The sequence below is a fragment of the Sciurus carolinensis genome, chromosome 14, assembly GCF_902686445.1.
Source record: "Sciurus carolinensis chromosome 14, mSciCar1.2, whole genome shotgun sequence".
Taxonomy (NCBI): domain Eukaryota; kingdom Metazoa; phylum Chordata; class Mammalia; order Rodentia; family Sciuridae; genus Sciurus; species Sciurus carolinensis.
In genome coordinates this window covers 33,621,438-33,635,685 of record NC_062226.1, presented here as the reverse complement: position 1 = coordinate 33,635,685, position 14,248 = coordinate 33,621,438, and the positions used below count along the sequence as shown (strand labels likewise).

The window sequence follows — 14,248 nt, the reverse complement described above, 5'->3', positions numbered from 1 at the left end:
TACCACTGGCCCTGGTACCACTGCCCCTGGTACCACTGCCCCTGGTAGTGGCAGTCAAGGGGCCCAGACAACTGTGCATTTCTAATAGTTGATTTCCCTGCCTCCTTTGTCAGGTTCACCTATCTCTTCCCTAGGAACGGGTGACCTTGATCTATAGGCTCGACTTCTTCTCTGTTAATTTTCAATTTTAATCCACAGTGCTAAGTCAACGGGGTCTTTTGGACAGGGTTGGGAACATATGCCGATCTAGGGAATTCTACATTGGAGTGACCTTCCACAGTGAGCAGGGACCCTGCCGAGCGCGGATGTCAGGGAGGTCTTTGGGGTTGCTTAGGAACCGTGGTCATCAGTGTCCAGTGAGCTCTCAGCAATGGCTGCACTGAGTACTCGGGAAGCTCACACTGAGGGCCACACACGTGGTAGGAACACCTCTCCGAGTCACTGTCCCTGTCCTAGGAGTCAGACACTGGATCCCCCAGCCTCCACTCCTGTATTCACCAGCTTACAGCTGGGGGCATTCCTTATACCACCAAACTCTCCCATAATTCTCTTTCTCTTCCGTCAGGAGTTTTGTGGTAGTTCCCAAGTGCCCAGCAAGCCAGGACCGAATGAAGCCACTGGGGGGCTGGAGTTGTCCTTGGAGGTACCAGGCTCTCCAGCACAATCAGCTTGGAAAGCCTGAAGTTTTCTGGTCCCCCTCTTCCAACATGTTCAGGGACTCTTTGGCAGATTGTAATTATAGTCAGTTGTTCCCTGAACATTTTTCTTTGCATTCTGCAGTTCTATTAATCCTTCACATTTTAAACCTGCAACATGTCAAAGCCGTAGGAAAATAAAAAGCCTGCTGCTGTTCTGTGTGTGGACTACATACAAAGTTTCAAGTCCTGCGACCAGGGTTTGGCCCGCCACCCTCCAGAGGCACACCCTAGACAAGTCCCTCAACTCCACCACGTTTCCTGCCTGCGAAAGAGCCTGGTTGATCATGCTGCCTAGGGCCCCCGGGGCGCCGAGCTGGCATGGGCCCCTGGTGGTCCTTTCCTAAGCCATAGACCGAGAAGGGCCTCGTTCTCAGTAGCAGAGCAGACCGGGAGGGCAGGCCAGCAGTAGGGGCAGGCTTCCAGGAGCAGGTGGCCCTTTTAGGATGGACGGTGTTTAGGAAAGTAGAAGTGATGGGGGTTGGGAACCAAGTGCTATTTATTTCCTACCTCTGCAGATTTTCAAAAGCAAATCCAGCTAAAAACTTCAGTTGGTTTTGCCTGTTGAAAAGAGTAATGGCAATTTCCCCAGGAGGCCATGAGAGGGTAGTTAAGGAATCAAAGCACTTCAGCTTATGCTGGGGCAGCTGGCTGTTCCAATGGGAATTCCTGAGGGGGGTAGGAAGGCATTCCAACAATGACGGGGAGCCCACTTTGTGTCCAGCTGGTGCCAAGTGCTCACAGGAGCAGCTATCATTCAAGGATTGTACCAAGTAGAAAAAGATGGTTCAGTCTTTTTGTAGCTATATACATGTTATTGTGGTTAATAAAACAACAAGTGAATGAAACTCTAATTTGTTCTTCAGGAAATGGGTTAGATCTAAGCAATTGCTTCAAAATACCAAAAAACAAAAACCCCAAACAGCAAAAATACAAAATCCCCCACAAAAGCCTGGAGCTTCCAAATTCCTCCTTTGCAAGCAGAAAGAAAAACCAAACAGTTTTTCTTAGAATTGATATTGTTCCTGGTAGACTGTGAGGTGACCCATTGTGGCTTCTGGGCATGGTGGCAGAGCTGGGGTGCTGTGATGGTGCTGTGGTGGACACCGAGGTCGCCCCCAGGATAACCATGTTCTGAACCCTGCTCAGCTTCTCCCATGACAAGGTGGGAGCTGCCTACGGGGATTCACCATGGAAACCCAAGAAGCCTGCTGGGCATGGTCAACATCAGTGCCTGGCGTTGTGGCCCCTTCGACCCACGAATGACCAGAATAATTCAGAGTGAAGCTCTGTCCTTGGGAGGGTTAGGGCATGTGTTGGGGAAAAGCAACCAAGAAACCCAGGGGACAGGCCCTTCCACATGTGGACAGCAGTCCCCTGTCATGGAGGTTGGGAGCTCTCATCTGTAACACAGGAAGTAATCAGGAGGGTCAAGCGAGACGCTGTAAGGCAGGGGCTTCTGCACTGTCACATGTTCCAACAGGAACCACCCCCCAACCATCGGTGATTTCCAAAGACACCTGGGAGTGGGAAGAGAAGCTGGAGAATTCTGTCTTCCAGATCTCCACTCTGGGGTCGTACAAATGCCAAGCATATCCAAAGATCCGAGAAGGTCTGTGGACTTGGAGTCTTCCATTTTATTTAACTTGGTCTTCTCCAAACTTAGTTGACCAAAGACTCCTGTGCAATCAGCAGCCCTGCCTCTGTGTGTGTGTGTGTGTATGTGTGTGTGTGTGTGTGTGTGTGTGTGTGTGTGTGTGTGCACATGTGCATGTGCCTAAATCATCCTGGTGACTGAGTAAAACACTTTTGGAAACTCCACCCTAAGGACTTTGTGCCCCTGGAGGATCTGTCACCTGAAGATCCTACACTTGGGCCCTGAGGTTGACAACCTGGATAGCACTGTCCTGGAGGAGGGCATGAGCGACCTACTTCTGATTCCGATTCTTGATGTTGAAGAAGAGAAAAGCGCTGGCCATGATCATGCCAAGGATGGTGAGGGCAGAGAGGATGCTGTAGAGAGGCAGGGAGATCTTCCGGAGCTGTTCCAGGATGATGGTCTTGTCCTTCGGTGGCTCGGATCCTATAATGTCAAGGGAAGACATCAGTGGAGCCCAGTGCAAAGTCATTCCCTGGGGACATCCTCACCAAGGTGTCTGTGACATTGGTCAGACCCCTGCACACAAATGTATACGTGGCACATTTATCTCCTGAGTGAACTGGGTCGGTGGCTGACCAGTCAGCCCAGCAGGGAGCCAGAGCCAGGACTTATTTCTTTCTCTAAATAGAATCAATAAGGGGTTTGTGAGGCATTTAACAGCCATTAGAAGACTAGGATTTGATTTGGTCTAATTATGCTGTTGAAAGCCATCACCATTCATCCCCAAAGGTAACATCGGCTTGGAAGGCTCGGGACTCGGTGATGTGAGCAGGTACCACTGGGTGCCATGGAGGAGGATCTTGGCTGTGGCCTCGAGGACTCTGCTCCTACCCACACATGATAAATGATCACCCCTCAACAGGGCAGACCTCCCGCCTGTCAATTCCATGGTGACATATTTGTGCTCTGGCTGCAGATTTTCTGCCTCAAGGTCACTATGTTATACAAGTTCTTTGGTTTGCTGTTTCCATAAGACTTGCTAACCGTGGGAGGCAGAAGCTACCTTCCCTTCCTGCTGAGCTAGGACTGGACTGAAACTGTGGGATTCCATTTCTTGACGTGTCTGCAGAGTTGCCCTGCTCATTCATCAAGGGCGCCAGAAACCTCAGGGGGTCCTGAGGGTCTCAGAGAAAACACATCTCTCTGCATGGTTGCAAAATTGTCCTGTTTTAGTTTTACCAGGTGCAGGCTGGTTTGAGATCAGGGATGTAGGGATTCTCCCAGCTTCCTGAAAATCCCTTTTTAAAATTTTCTTAACTACGATTTCAGGTCAGGTTTCTGCTATGGAATTGTGAAACTTCAGGACTTTTCCCTCCAGGGGGGATACAGGGAATTTGCTGGATGCAGGGGAGTGGTTAAGGCTGGAACCCTGGGAGCCCCACTGGGGGTCACAATGACCCCATGGTAGTGCCACAGGCACCAGTCTCATTTATGCCTCTGTTCCCAGGAGACAAACCAGTATGGGCACCAGGATGGTGGTGGTGGTGGAGAACTCCCCCTAACATCTGTGTTTAAGAACTTCGGCTCACAAGTTCAAATGTGCTTATCCATTGAATGTTTCTGAACACATTTAAATTTGTGAGCCGAAGTTTTTTAAAAAACTGGCACCCTTGAAATCCAGGGAAGTTGCCAGGTTTGAAAACAGCTGGGAACCTGCTAGTGTGTAAAGGTAAAGGCTTAAGCGATTCATACAAAGTGACATTTTCAAAATGAGGGTTTCAGGGGCTGAAAGTCAGGGCTAAAGCAGATGCAAGGTAGAGGCATATTCCTTCTTGCTTCTAGAAGTAAGAGTTCAATAACTGGAAACTTCTTCCCCACTCTTCATCATCCCTGGCCCACACACCTAGACAGCAAGAAGCTGGTTCAGGGCCTTCTGGCTCCCAAAGTCAAGAGAAGTTCTGGGGATCAGAAATAGTTCCCTCTTGGGACACTGAGAGGGGGCTGAGTTTTGGTTGGAAGGTAATATGACCACTCGTGAGTTGGGGACCCGTTGTTTAGAAACAACTTCAGAAAATTAACACCAACCTCTCCTCCTTCCTCCAACCTTCCCTTTTTCCAAAATGGTACCTCCACACGGTACGTCTCAGTGAAGGTGGTATGGGAGCCAAATGGAAAGGGTCGATGGGCTGCGGTTAGTGGGAGCAATGGCCCTGAGTTTTCTTCCTTGCTTCCCATCCCGTCCATTCAGTGCTTAGTCTTCCCTTCCTCACTATCTGCTCACTCATCATGATTGACAACCACCTTCTACCTGTCGGCTCCTCCCATCTTAGAGAGGGGCAGGTTTTCTAGGTGTGGAGTGGATTTCGAAGCTGGCAGAATTGGGGCCCGGGTCTGTGTGACTCTGAAGCCTGTGCTCCGCCCACTGTGCAGAGGACCTCCACCCTGGGGTCCTGGTAGGGTGACATCAGACACGGGACAGCTGCAGTACAAGCAGGGGTGCAGTGCCCCCTGATGGAGTCAAGGCTCCAGAGAGGAGACTAGTAGGAGCTGAGTCTTGGGAGATGAATAAGAGTCTTTGCTGTCACCAGGAGGTCAAGGGGGACAGGGTATAGCACAGGCAAAGGTACAGGGGTATCATGACCTCTGGGGAACTGTAAGCAGTGACTGTGGAGATTTGAGAGAAGAGACAGAGAATTGGGGGGCGGCCCCCAAATGGAGGCCTTGGGGACCCAGCACACAGCAAGGCTCCTCTTGGTGAGCACTGGGGACCATGCACAGTTCTGAGCAGAGGTGGGACAGTAAGGGCACTTTGGCTGCTGAGGGCAGGATGGACCTGAGGGGCTGAGACTGGAGATGGGAGATGCAGGGGGCTGGGGCAGGGGGCTGGGTGAGGGAGGCTGGGAGCTGAACTGGGTGGAGGCACAGGCAGGAGAGCTGGGCTCTGCCCCGACTCTGGAGGTGTCCTGATGTGGCTCTGGATTCAAACACTAGCGTTCAGTCTCTGGGCAGCGGGCCGGCCTGGCAGGGCCTGGGCATCATCTGCTGGGCTGGTGCCCTGACTGTTCTTTAGCCACTGTCCTGACTCCCCCACCCCCACCATGCGTTTTTCTTCTCAGTAACGTTTCATGATCTGATTTTGTACTTGAATCTTTCCTTCAGTTTCCAAACCCAGAATCCTTATTCAGTAAACCCTGATCTCCCAAAAGCAGACAGGCCTAGCCTCTCAGAGCCAGTGTGAACTCGTGGTGACAAGTTCATTTCCTCATCCGTAACACAGGAATAACAGGACTCATCCACCTACTCTTCAGAGTTTTTCTGTGGCTCCGTGAAGTAATGTGCAGCAGGCTCAGGGACAGCTCCCTCCTGTGGGATGGGGATGCCCAGCTGAGTGCAGAGACCACACTCAGGAGTCACCTTGGAGGCTGACTGGAGCTTTGTAATGTCCTTAAAGTTGAATTCCATAGATCCAGTGGACAGGGAGGGACATGACAAGTCTAAACCAAAGGGCCCAGGGAAGAACCTTTTCTGGTGGCCTTGGTTTTAAGAAGGTACAGAAAGCTAACCATCCTATCCATCCATCCAACCATCCATTCCTCCATTCGTTTGTCCATCCACTTGACCAATCATGTATTACTTTTTAAATCAGATATCACTCATCTCCAGCATGTGCCAGACCTGACTGACACCGGGAATCTGGAAAGGGGCTCATGGGCCAAATCGCAATTTCAAGGTGAGGTGATGGTGGTCATAGAATAGGCAGAGACAAAAGTCAGACGCAAAGAGAAGGGAGCCATTAGCTCAGCTGGCCGGTTAAGGAAGGCTGCACAGAAGTGTCGTTTGACCTGATTCTAGAAGCCTAGGAGGAGTTCTCTAGCAGAAGAGAGAAGGGTCTTCTAGCAAGAGCAGCAGAAGCCTTATTGCCAACCCAACCAAAACCTTTCACAGAGTTGGAGACAGAACCAAATTTAGCTGGGCCACCTTCAAATAGGATGACTCCTGTCACCCAATGACTTAAACACCCCACTGAGCATTCTGTGCAAATTCTAGGAACCCATTCCAGGATCTGAAACCCACGAGAGTGACCGGGACCCTGTGTTGAGTGAGCAGTGAGTGTGTTGAGGTGTGACCTTGACCCCATGATGTCAAGGACTCAGCTTATCCCCAGGCCCCAGGCAATGTCCAGCCTTGGGAGTGACTGTGCACCCTTCCCTCTGAGAAGCCCCTTCCTTACCTTGGAACCTGATGGTGTCATTGATGATCTCCAGGGTGTCGGCCACAGCATTGTACTCTCCCACCTTCACCTCTCTGCTGTCTGGAGAGAGAGAGATGGTGGCCAGTTAGATGGGAATCCTGGGTGTGTCTGTCTCCCATCATCCTGGACTTTCCTGCAGGTTTGGTTCCTCCAATGTCCCTTCCAGGTAGAATCACAAGGCCTCCAACCAATCTGGGTTAGGACCTCCCCAACTGGGTATCCACCTTCTGCTGTGTAACTCAAAGCTGGAGAGCCCACTCACCCCAAAACTGGACTCTCTGCTTTTACTAAGTTCATCCTGACCTTTGAACTGTCTCCCTGCAGCTTCCCCTGCTCAGCTGGCTTTGCCCTCTGGAACCACACAGATCACTTCTGTTCCCTCTACATGGGGACCCCTTAAAGACTCGAAGACACAGGCCCATCAGCCCCGACCCTCTTTACAGAACCTCATTTCTACTTCCTGCCCCACCCAGGCCCTTCTTGGACCACATACCATGATGTCACTGTCTTTCTGATGAGTGCAGACCCAAGGGCTGGCCAATGCATTTTAGGCATGATTTGGTCAGCCGTGAGTAGAGGGGATCATCCCCTCCCTCTCTTGTCCTGGTCACCATAGCCCTGTCAATCATCTCTGGGTGGACTGAGCATCTTTGGGGGACCACGTTGCTCTGTGGCATCACACTGAGCACAGCTTCCTGCTGCCGCTGGTTCCTCGTACGCACTGGTTCAGTGTGTTTGCAAACCCTAGTGTGCGCTCACACTTAGCTTCCTCCCTGCCACTGTTCCGCTGCTGGGTTTAGTTCACTGTTTGGGTCATTGTTAAGGTTAAGGTGATGAGGACTGACCCAGGTGGTGGCAGGAGGAATGGAGAAGGGGAGCGGATTTGACAAAGGTTTCTTTTCTCCAGGTAAAACAGGCACATCTGGTGATCAGCTGGGAGATGAAGTGGGGGCAGGCAAGTCATCCAGGTTTCCGGGGGTGGTGGTGACGAGCGCTCAGTGGGGGACAGGAGGGGGTCAGATGGAAGGTGTGGGAGACGATGAGTCTGTTTGGGGTGTGCTGAGCCAGAGGTGCCTGTGGATCATCCAGGAGCTGTCCGTGGGCCTGGAGCCCAGGGCAGAGGTGTGGGCTAGGGGCAGAGAGTGGAGGCATCAGCATGGAAGCTGGAGCAGGGGGCAGATGAGACCCCAGGGAGAGTGAACCCAGCAAGAAGGGGAGAGGGCCAAGTGCAGCATCAGGGGACACGGGCCTCCGGGGTGGGCAGAGGAAAGCTGCTCTCACGGGAGACTGGGAGGCCGTGACCCGGGAGCAGGGTGCTGGGAGACAGCCAACATCTTAGAAGCCAAGGGACAATTTCACAATGGAGCTGGCCAGCAATGACACAAATCTCTGAGAGACTGGCACCACAAACCCCTTGAACTGGGGTTGGTGGCTTTGGTATATGGTGGAGATTGGTGACCACAGGTGAAGCTGATTCAGGGGAAGGTGGAGGTTAGAGGAAGGAACAGGGGCAGAGAGCGGAGTCCCAGGGTAGAGCAGGCCTTGACGAGGCTGGGGAGCAGACAGGAAGGAGCAGAGAGTATTTACCAAACCTCTACAGTGGGTGCCATGTTTAGGGTACGTTTGAGTGTGTTCCCAGAGGTTCATATGCAGAAGCATAGTCCCTGAGTGGACAGTGCTCAGTGGAGGAGATTTTAAGAGGAGGGGCCCAGTAGGGGGGCATTGAGGATACCACCCTCAGATGGGATTCATGCAACTCTAAGGGACCCTGTTAGTTCCTGTGAGAATGAGTTGCTAGAAGGGCTCCCGGCACCCACCCTGACTCCTCTTCCCCACGTACCACTCACCACCCTCAGGCAAGCCCCCATCCTTGTGGTCCCACCCAGCATGAGACTCACCAGAGCCAAGGTGAAGTTGGCACCATGCTGAGGAACCTCCAGAACTGTAAGCTAACTGCATCGCTCTTTCTTATCGCTCTTTCTTCTCTATAAAGTACCTAGCCTCGGAAACTTTGTTATAGCAACAATAAAATGAGCTAAGACGGTGGACCTCATCTTGGCTCTTTTATGCCCATTTTCTTATTTAGCTCCAACGTGTGAGGAACAGTTGCTCTTAGTCCTACCTTAGAGAGGAGATGCAGTCTTTTTCCAAGTCCCCAGTGATACTAGGAGCGGAGTTATATTCAAACCCTGGACTTTCCCGACAGCCCATGCAACCAGGGGCCACCCCAAAGGGTTCCTTATGAGATACAGTTTTATGTCCCGTGCCTCCTGAATGCAAAGCCACAGAGAGTCCAGGATGAAGGGCCCCCACATGATGCAGGTGGTCCCCAAGGGCTTCAGACCCTGGTCAGCAAAATGCTCAGAACTTACAAAGGAATTTCAAGTGGGTATCTGGGGAAGCTGCCTCCTGGGTTTTGCTCCAAGTGAATTTCTTTGCAGAAATGCAGATGCACCTCTGGTCCCTTATGAACATCCAGGAGAGGAGACAGGGGACCCCCTGGACCACACTCCTGCCTGGTTTCTTTGACTGTGCGGGTAGAAGGGGAACTGTAAAAGTCACTTCCTTCTCTCCACAAGGGTCCCTGCCATTAGGGGCATGGCCACACTGTGCAGGTGGTTGTTGCTTGCCTGGGTGCCCAGGCTCCTAAATGTCACATTAGCACACTCTGTTGGGCTCCAGCATCCCTGCTCTGGCCCTTTGAAGTCCTCAGCCCCACAGAGGCCCCAGTCAGCTCCCGTCGCTCAGAGAAGCAGGCCCTGATTTATTTATTTGGCGAGGGGAACAGCACATGAAATATGCAGGATGATCGGAATAAATCATCGGGAGCCGGGAAGTGGTGCGGCTGGCACCCCACAGCGCCCCCAGCCACACAGCCCGCCCCTCTGACTCATGACCCGCCGTATATACACTGTTCCTGGCACCAGCAAGGAAATAATGCTCGGCTCCCCACGATGACCATAATCACCATGATTTCTCCCTGGGGGCAGGACTTGGAGGCTCACAGGCACTTGACAAGTTTCTGCATTTAATCCTCCTGGCAAACCATCAATTGGGTCTAATTCCTCCAGTCTACAGAGGAGGGCGGGGTCTCAAATAGGTTAAGTAGCAGTTCACAGCCACATGCTGGGCAGTGACCCAGTGGGCACCTGAACCCAGTCCCTTGGCTCTCAGCTCAGTGCACTGTTACTACTCCTGCTGAGCAGGGCTCTGGTCACCCAGCCCATGTTTATTGAGTGCCTACTGTATGCCTGATTCAGTCCAAGATATTTCATCCTAAAGAATCCTTCAAAAGCAGCCCTGCAGGTGATGAGAGGTTAAAGTTATTCCCACACCCTTGACCAAGGTGGCCTCGGACATCCTGGGTGCTGAGGAGATGCTAGGCTAATTTCCTGGTTTAATCATCTCATTCACTCATTCAACAAATGTCACTGGGTACCAGTTCCGTGCCAGGCTCTGTGCTGGGGCTGGAGGGACAAAGATTGAAAAAGAAATGATAATTTCTGAGCTTGTGTGACTGTAACTGAAACTGGGCACCCTCAGAATTGCCAGGAGGGTTAAAGAGCAACATGCGTACAAGGTGCCCAGCTTGGGGCCTGATCCGTGGGAAGTGTCCAAGGAATGGTAGCTATGTTGTTTATGGTAAAAGGAGCTGTGAGTTATTTGCTGTGGCCCCAAACACTTTCTATGCTTTGTTACTGCTATCTGCTCCCATGTTGGTCCTTCCAGTTGGAAGGTGGCTTTCCCTTCATTCTACCAGGTCAATATGCCCACGCCCTGCTGCCTCCTTAGGACGGCTTTCCTGAGTACAGGGTCCCAGGTGTGCAGGCTCAGGGTGCTGGTCAGAGCTTTGCCCTGGGTGTGTCCAGGTCTTCTGATCCCTGCTGCCCAATCCGTTCCTTGGAACTTGAGGCCGTGTTTTTGCTGCCCTGGGAACAGGGTCTCATCCCCTGCATTCTGGGCCTGCAGAGGGAAGGATCATGCTCCTCTGTTCTTCTAGCTGCGAGTGGGGGTTGCATCGACAGGACCAGCACTTTAAACTTCTAATGCTTGGGTTCCTGGTTAACTCCATCAGGTAAACAGTATCAACCATTTATTTGGATCCGGACAGACCTTGTGGATGGAGATTGTGGACCAGGGGTCTGTATGCAGCCTGGAAAGAAGGTCCATGCAGGGGTCCTGAGCAGGGGGGGCAATAGCCATAGGCAGGCCTCCCTGTCTGTGCCCCACTGCAGATTGTCACTGTCTCACTGTGATTCTCAGCCTTGAGTGGACCTTAGAGTCACCCAGAATTTCTAGAAAATACAGATGCCTGGGTCCCAACATGAGGGATTGAGGGGTGGGTCATGGGTGACAGCATTTTTAAAAACTTCCTTGGGCTAACCCTAATGTGTAGCCTGGGTTGAGACCCACTGGATTGGAATGAGGGCCCTTCAGCACTGACATTTTCTGGTTCTCAGAGGCTAAAAATACTGTGAAACAAAGAACCTCCTTTTTTGCAGAATAATACTGGTTCCTTCTTGCAGTGCAAAATGAGAAGTGTTCTCTTTAATTTAGGCACATTCTTTATTTCAGAGTTTGGATCTGGATGCGTAAAGAAAATAGATCCTATTGGTGAAAATCTGACTGCCAAAAAATGTCCAGTCTGAAAATATTCTCTGGCTGTGGGCCTAGGAGCGTCCCTGAGACAGCTGGGCAAGAGTTTCAACCTGGGAATGGTTCAGCCTCCTTCCTGGGCTGTGTCTCCCAGGCAGGGGCACAAACAGGCTGCCAGCCCTCTGCTTTAGCTGAACCCACACCCTGTGACCTGGGCCCTACTCTCCATGCCCCCAAATGTCCATTCTCCTTTGGCTCTGGCCCTGATTTGAGGGACGCATAGGTATGCTTTGAAGTTTAGTTGCTAACCACACACACATGCACACACACACACATGCACACACACACACACACACACATGCACACTCAGTGCCTAACTCTGGAGTGTAAAACAAGATAACCATGGTTCAACAAAAATCAATTCTGTAAATGCACTGAATTCCAGGACCCCAAACAAACCCCAAACCTCAGATACAGGAGACAGCTGTGAGCTGGAGACAGGCTGCTGGTGGGTAGGGTGGGCTTTGTCATGGTTCCTGTAGATAACCCTGGGGAAGTCTGTCCCCTGCCTTGGTCTTGCTAAACAAGTGAGCAGAAGGCACTGTGGCCCCTGACCCTCATCCTGTGACCCTGAAACTGCTTGGAAGGGTTTTGCTCCCTGGGACTTCCCCTCACATGACCTGACTGCTCTGGGGCACTCCTGATGGCCCTTCAGAGAAGGACACAAGGACCATGTGGCGACTGTGGGCCTTGACGCCTTCTCGTCCTCCAGGGTGAACAGCCGCTCCTCAGGAGGGGGTTTCACTCCTGCCCCCGGATCTGCTGGCTGGCTGGGACCAGCCCCAGAGGGTAGCTCTCCCCGACAGCAGTAGGTCTGAGCAGCTCCCTCAGCATCGCAGAGCGACCTGCCTGAGCTTCCATGACATACTTGCTTCTCTACTGTTACAACAAGGCACCGTTGCCACATTTTAAACAAATTCATTGGTGTCTGTTGAGATTTTTGACAGGTTGGGTGGACAGTGGCCAAATGATCCAGGACTAGTATAACCTGCCAGGGATAGATGGGCACCCTGACTTAACCAAACTGGCCCAAGGGCAAGAACTAGGAGCCTGAGGGACCCAGCTCACACCAGAGACGATGGCACAGAAGTGCCTCCTCCTCATGGCCAGCGCCCACCGCCCCTTCAGAACTCAGTCCAGATGCCGCCCCTCTTGGGCATCTTCATGGAGTCTGCCGGGTGGAGGTGAGGGTCCCTCCTATGAATGCCCACAGCCACCTCTGCCACTCTGTGAGGGGCAAATCACACCCTCCTGGGTCTCCTGTCAACTCCTCGCTGGCCCCAGAGCCCCTAAGGACAGGAGCTGCCTCTAACCCATCTCAGCACCCCCTGTGCCCACCTAAGACCTGGCATGTTGGCAATACCATGATTGTTGAGAAATTTCAAAAACACGAACAACAGGACCAAAACAAAGGGTGGGTGGCAGGTGGTGTTGATCCACATCAAAATCAAAACTTCTGTTCAACAATGACTTAAAGTTTATAGACAAGAGACAGGACAGGAGAAGCTATCTGCGAAGCTAAAACCCAATGTGGGATCGATATCCAGATGATAGAAGGAACTCTCGTGAATCAAGAAAAAGACAGCAACCTCAAAATAAAAATGGTCGAAGGGTCAGAAGTGACGATTCATAAAAGACTAATAAGCACAGGAAGGAATGCCCAAACTCACCAGGAATCAGAGAATGATATTTAAAGCCACCGTGGGATATTACTTTATTCTTTTGGGCTGACCAAAAAAGGAGAGGTTTGGTCAACACATGTGTGTGAGAGAGGAACATAAGGATCCCTCGGCCAGTGGGAGTGGACAGGGGTCTGGTCATTCCTAAGGGCATCTGGCAGATTCTAGGCATATTCCATGTGCACACACTTTCTGATCCAACAATCTGCTCCTAAACATTTGTCCTAAAGAAATTCCCAGTTGGGTCCATAAGAAGACACTTGGGCTCATGAGGATGGGAACTGAGGGTCACAGGGGGCGGCTGGGTGATGTGGTAGATGTGCCCCCTGGAGGGAGCAGGGAGAAGCTGTGGCCTGGGTGCACACTAGGAGCCGGAGGCATCTGACGAACAAGGTGCCCAGTGGGAAAAACACCAGCAAAAAACAGAACGAAAGAGAAATAAATATGTAAAAATAGATGAAGTTGCACTGAGGTAAATTCAAAATAGATACTCACAAAACAGCACGCAGTGTGTGAGGACACAGACAAACAGTGTAAGCCTCAGACGGCTGCCTTCCGTGGGGATGCAGGGTGGATATGGGAATGACCGAGGGGCACGGGGGTAATCCGGCCGGGGGCTTCCATGGACCAGTGCTAACAGCACTCCGTGAAGCGAGGCTGTGAAGCCCGACCACGCTTCTCGCAAGGAATTCTGGAGTGGGGAATAAACCTGGGGTCATGGTCGAGAATGCCCAGGAGAGGAGATGGAAGCCCACAGTTGCTATGGCCTTCTTCTGTGCCAGTCACTGAGTCAGAAACCTCACAGTGTCATGTCATTGAATTTTCACCATCGCTTTCCAGGTAAGGAATATGGTCACCTTTTATTGTTTAAAATAAACTCTGCAATAAAGGTTCAGAGAGATGATGCTCCATTGCCTGGCTAGCAATGGTCAGGCATGCCTGCTTCAAAGCCTGTGTATTTCCCCCATGATAGGGGATGAGCTCACCATCACTGGAGGCATCCAAGCACAGGCAATGCTGTGAATGAATGTCAGGGCTTCCTTCAACATGGAGAATCTGTGGCTCAGTGACATATAGTGTCTGCTAAAAAATTCTGTCTACCTTCCTTGGGCTCCCATGGATCATAAGGGCTAGGGGGGTGTCAAAACTGGGGATGGCCTCCCAGCCCCAAAGAGTCTTGTTCGTTTCTATCCTTTTATTCCTGTTTTCCCACAACTCTGAAGTTCAGTGGGTGACGTCTCCACTCTTAATTCTAAGCAGCCGAGTGGCACTCCAGCAAAATGGCCTTTGCAGACTCTTGGCCTGGTAAAAGGAGCAGCAGTGCTTGACTTGATAGAAGGAGAGGGATGTTAAAAATTAGCCCCAG

General features: G+C 51.6%; 1 protein-coding gene across 1 annotated transcript in view; it reads right to left on the bottom strand.

Annotated features, from left to right (window-relative positions):
• Gabbr2 (gamma-aminobutyric acid type B receptor subunit 2) overlaps nucleotides 1-14,248 on the bottom strand; it is a 345,550-nt gene that overhangs the window by 75,284 nt on the left and 256,018 nt on the right. The window contains exons 9-10 of the mRNA XM_047525637.1: nucleotides 6,527-6,607; nucleotides 2,628-2,778 (exon numbers count right to left, since the gene is read on the bottom strand). Coding sequence (XP_047381593.1) covers nucleotides 2,628-2,778; nucleotides 6,527-6,607 — 232 coding nt within the window. The remainder of the gene's footprint in view (nucleotides 1-2,627; nucleotides 2,779-6,526; nucleotides 6,608-14,248) is intronic.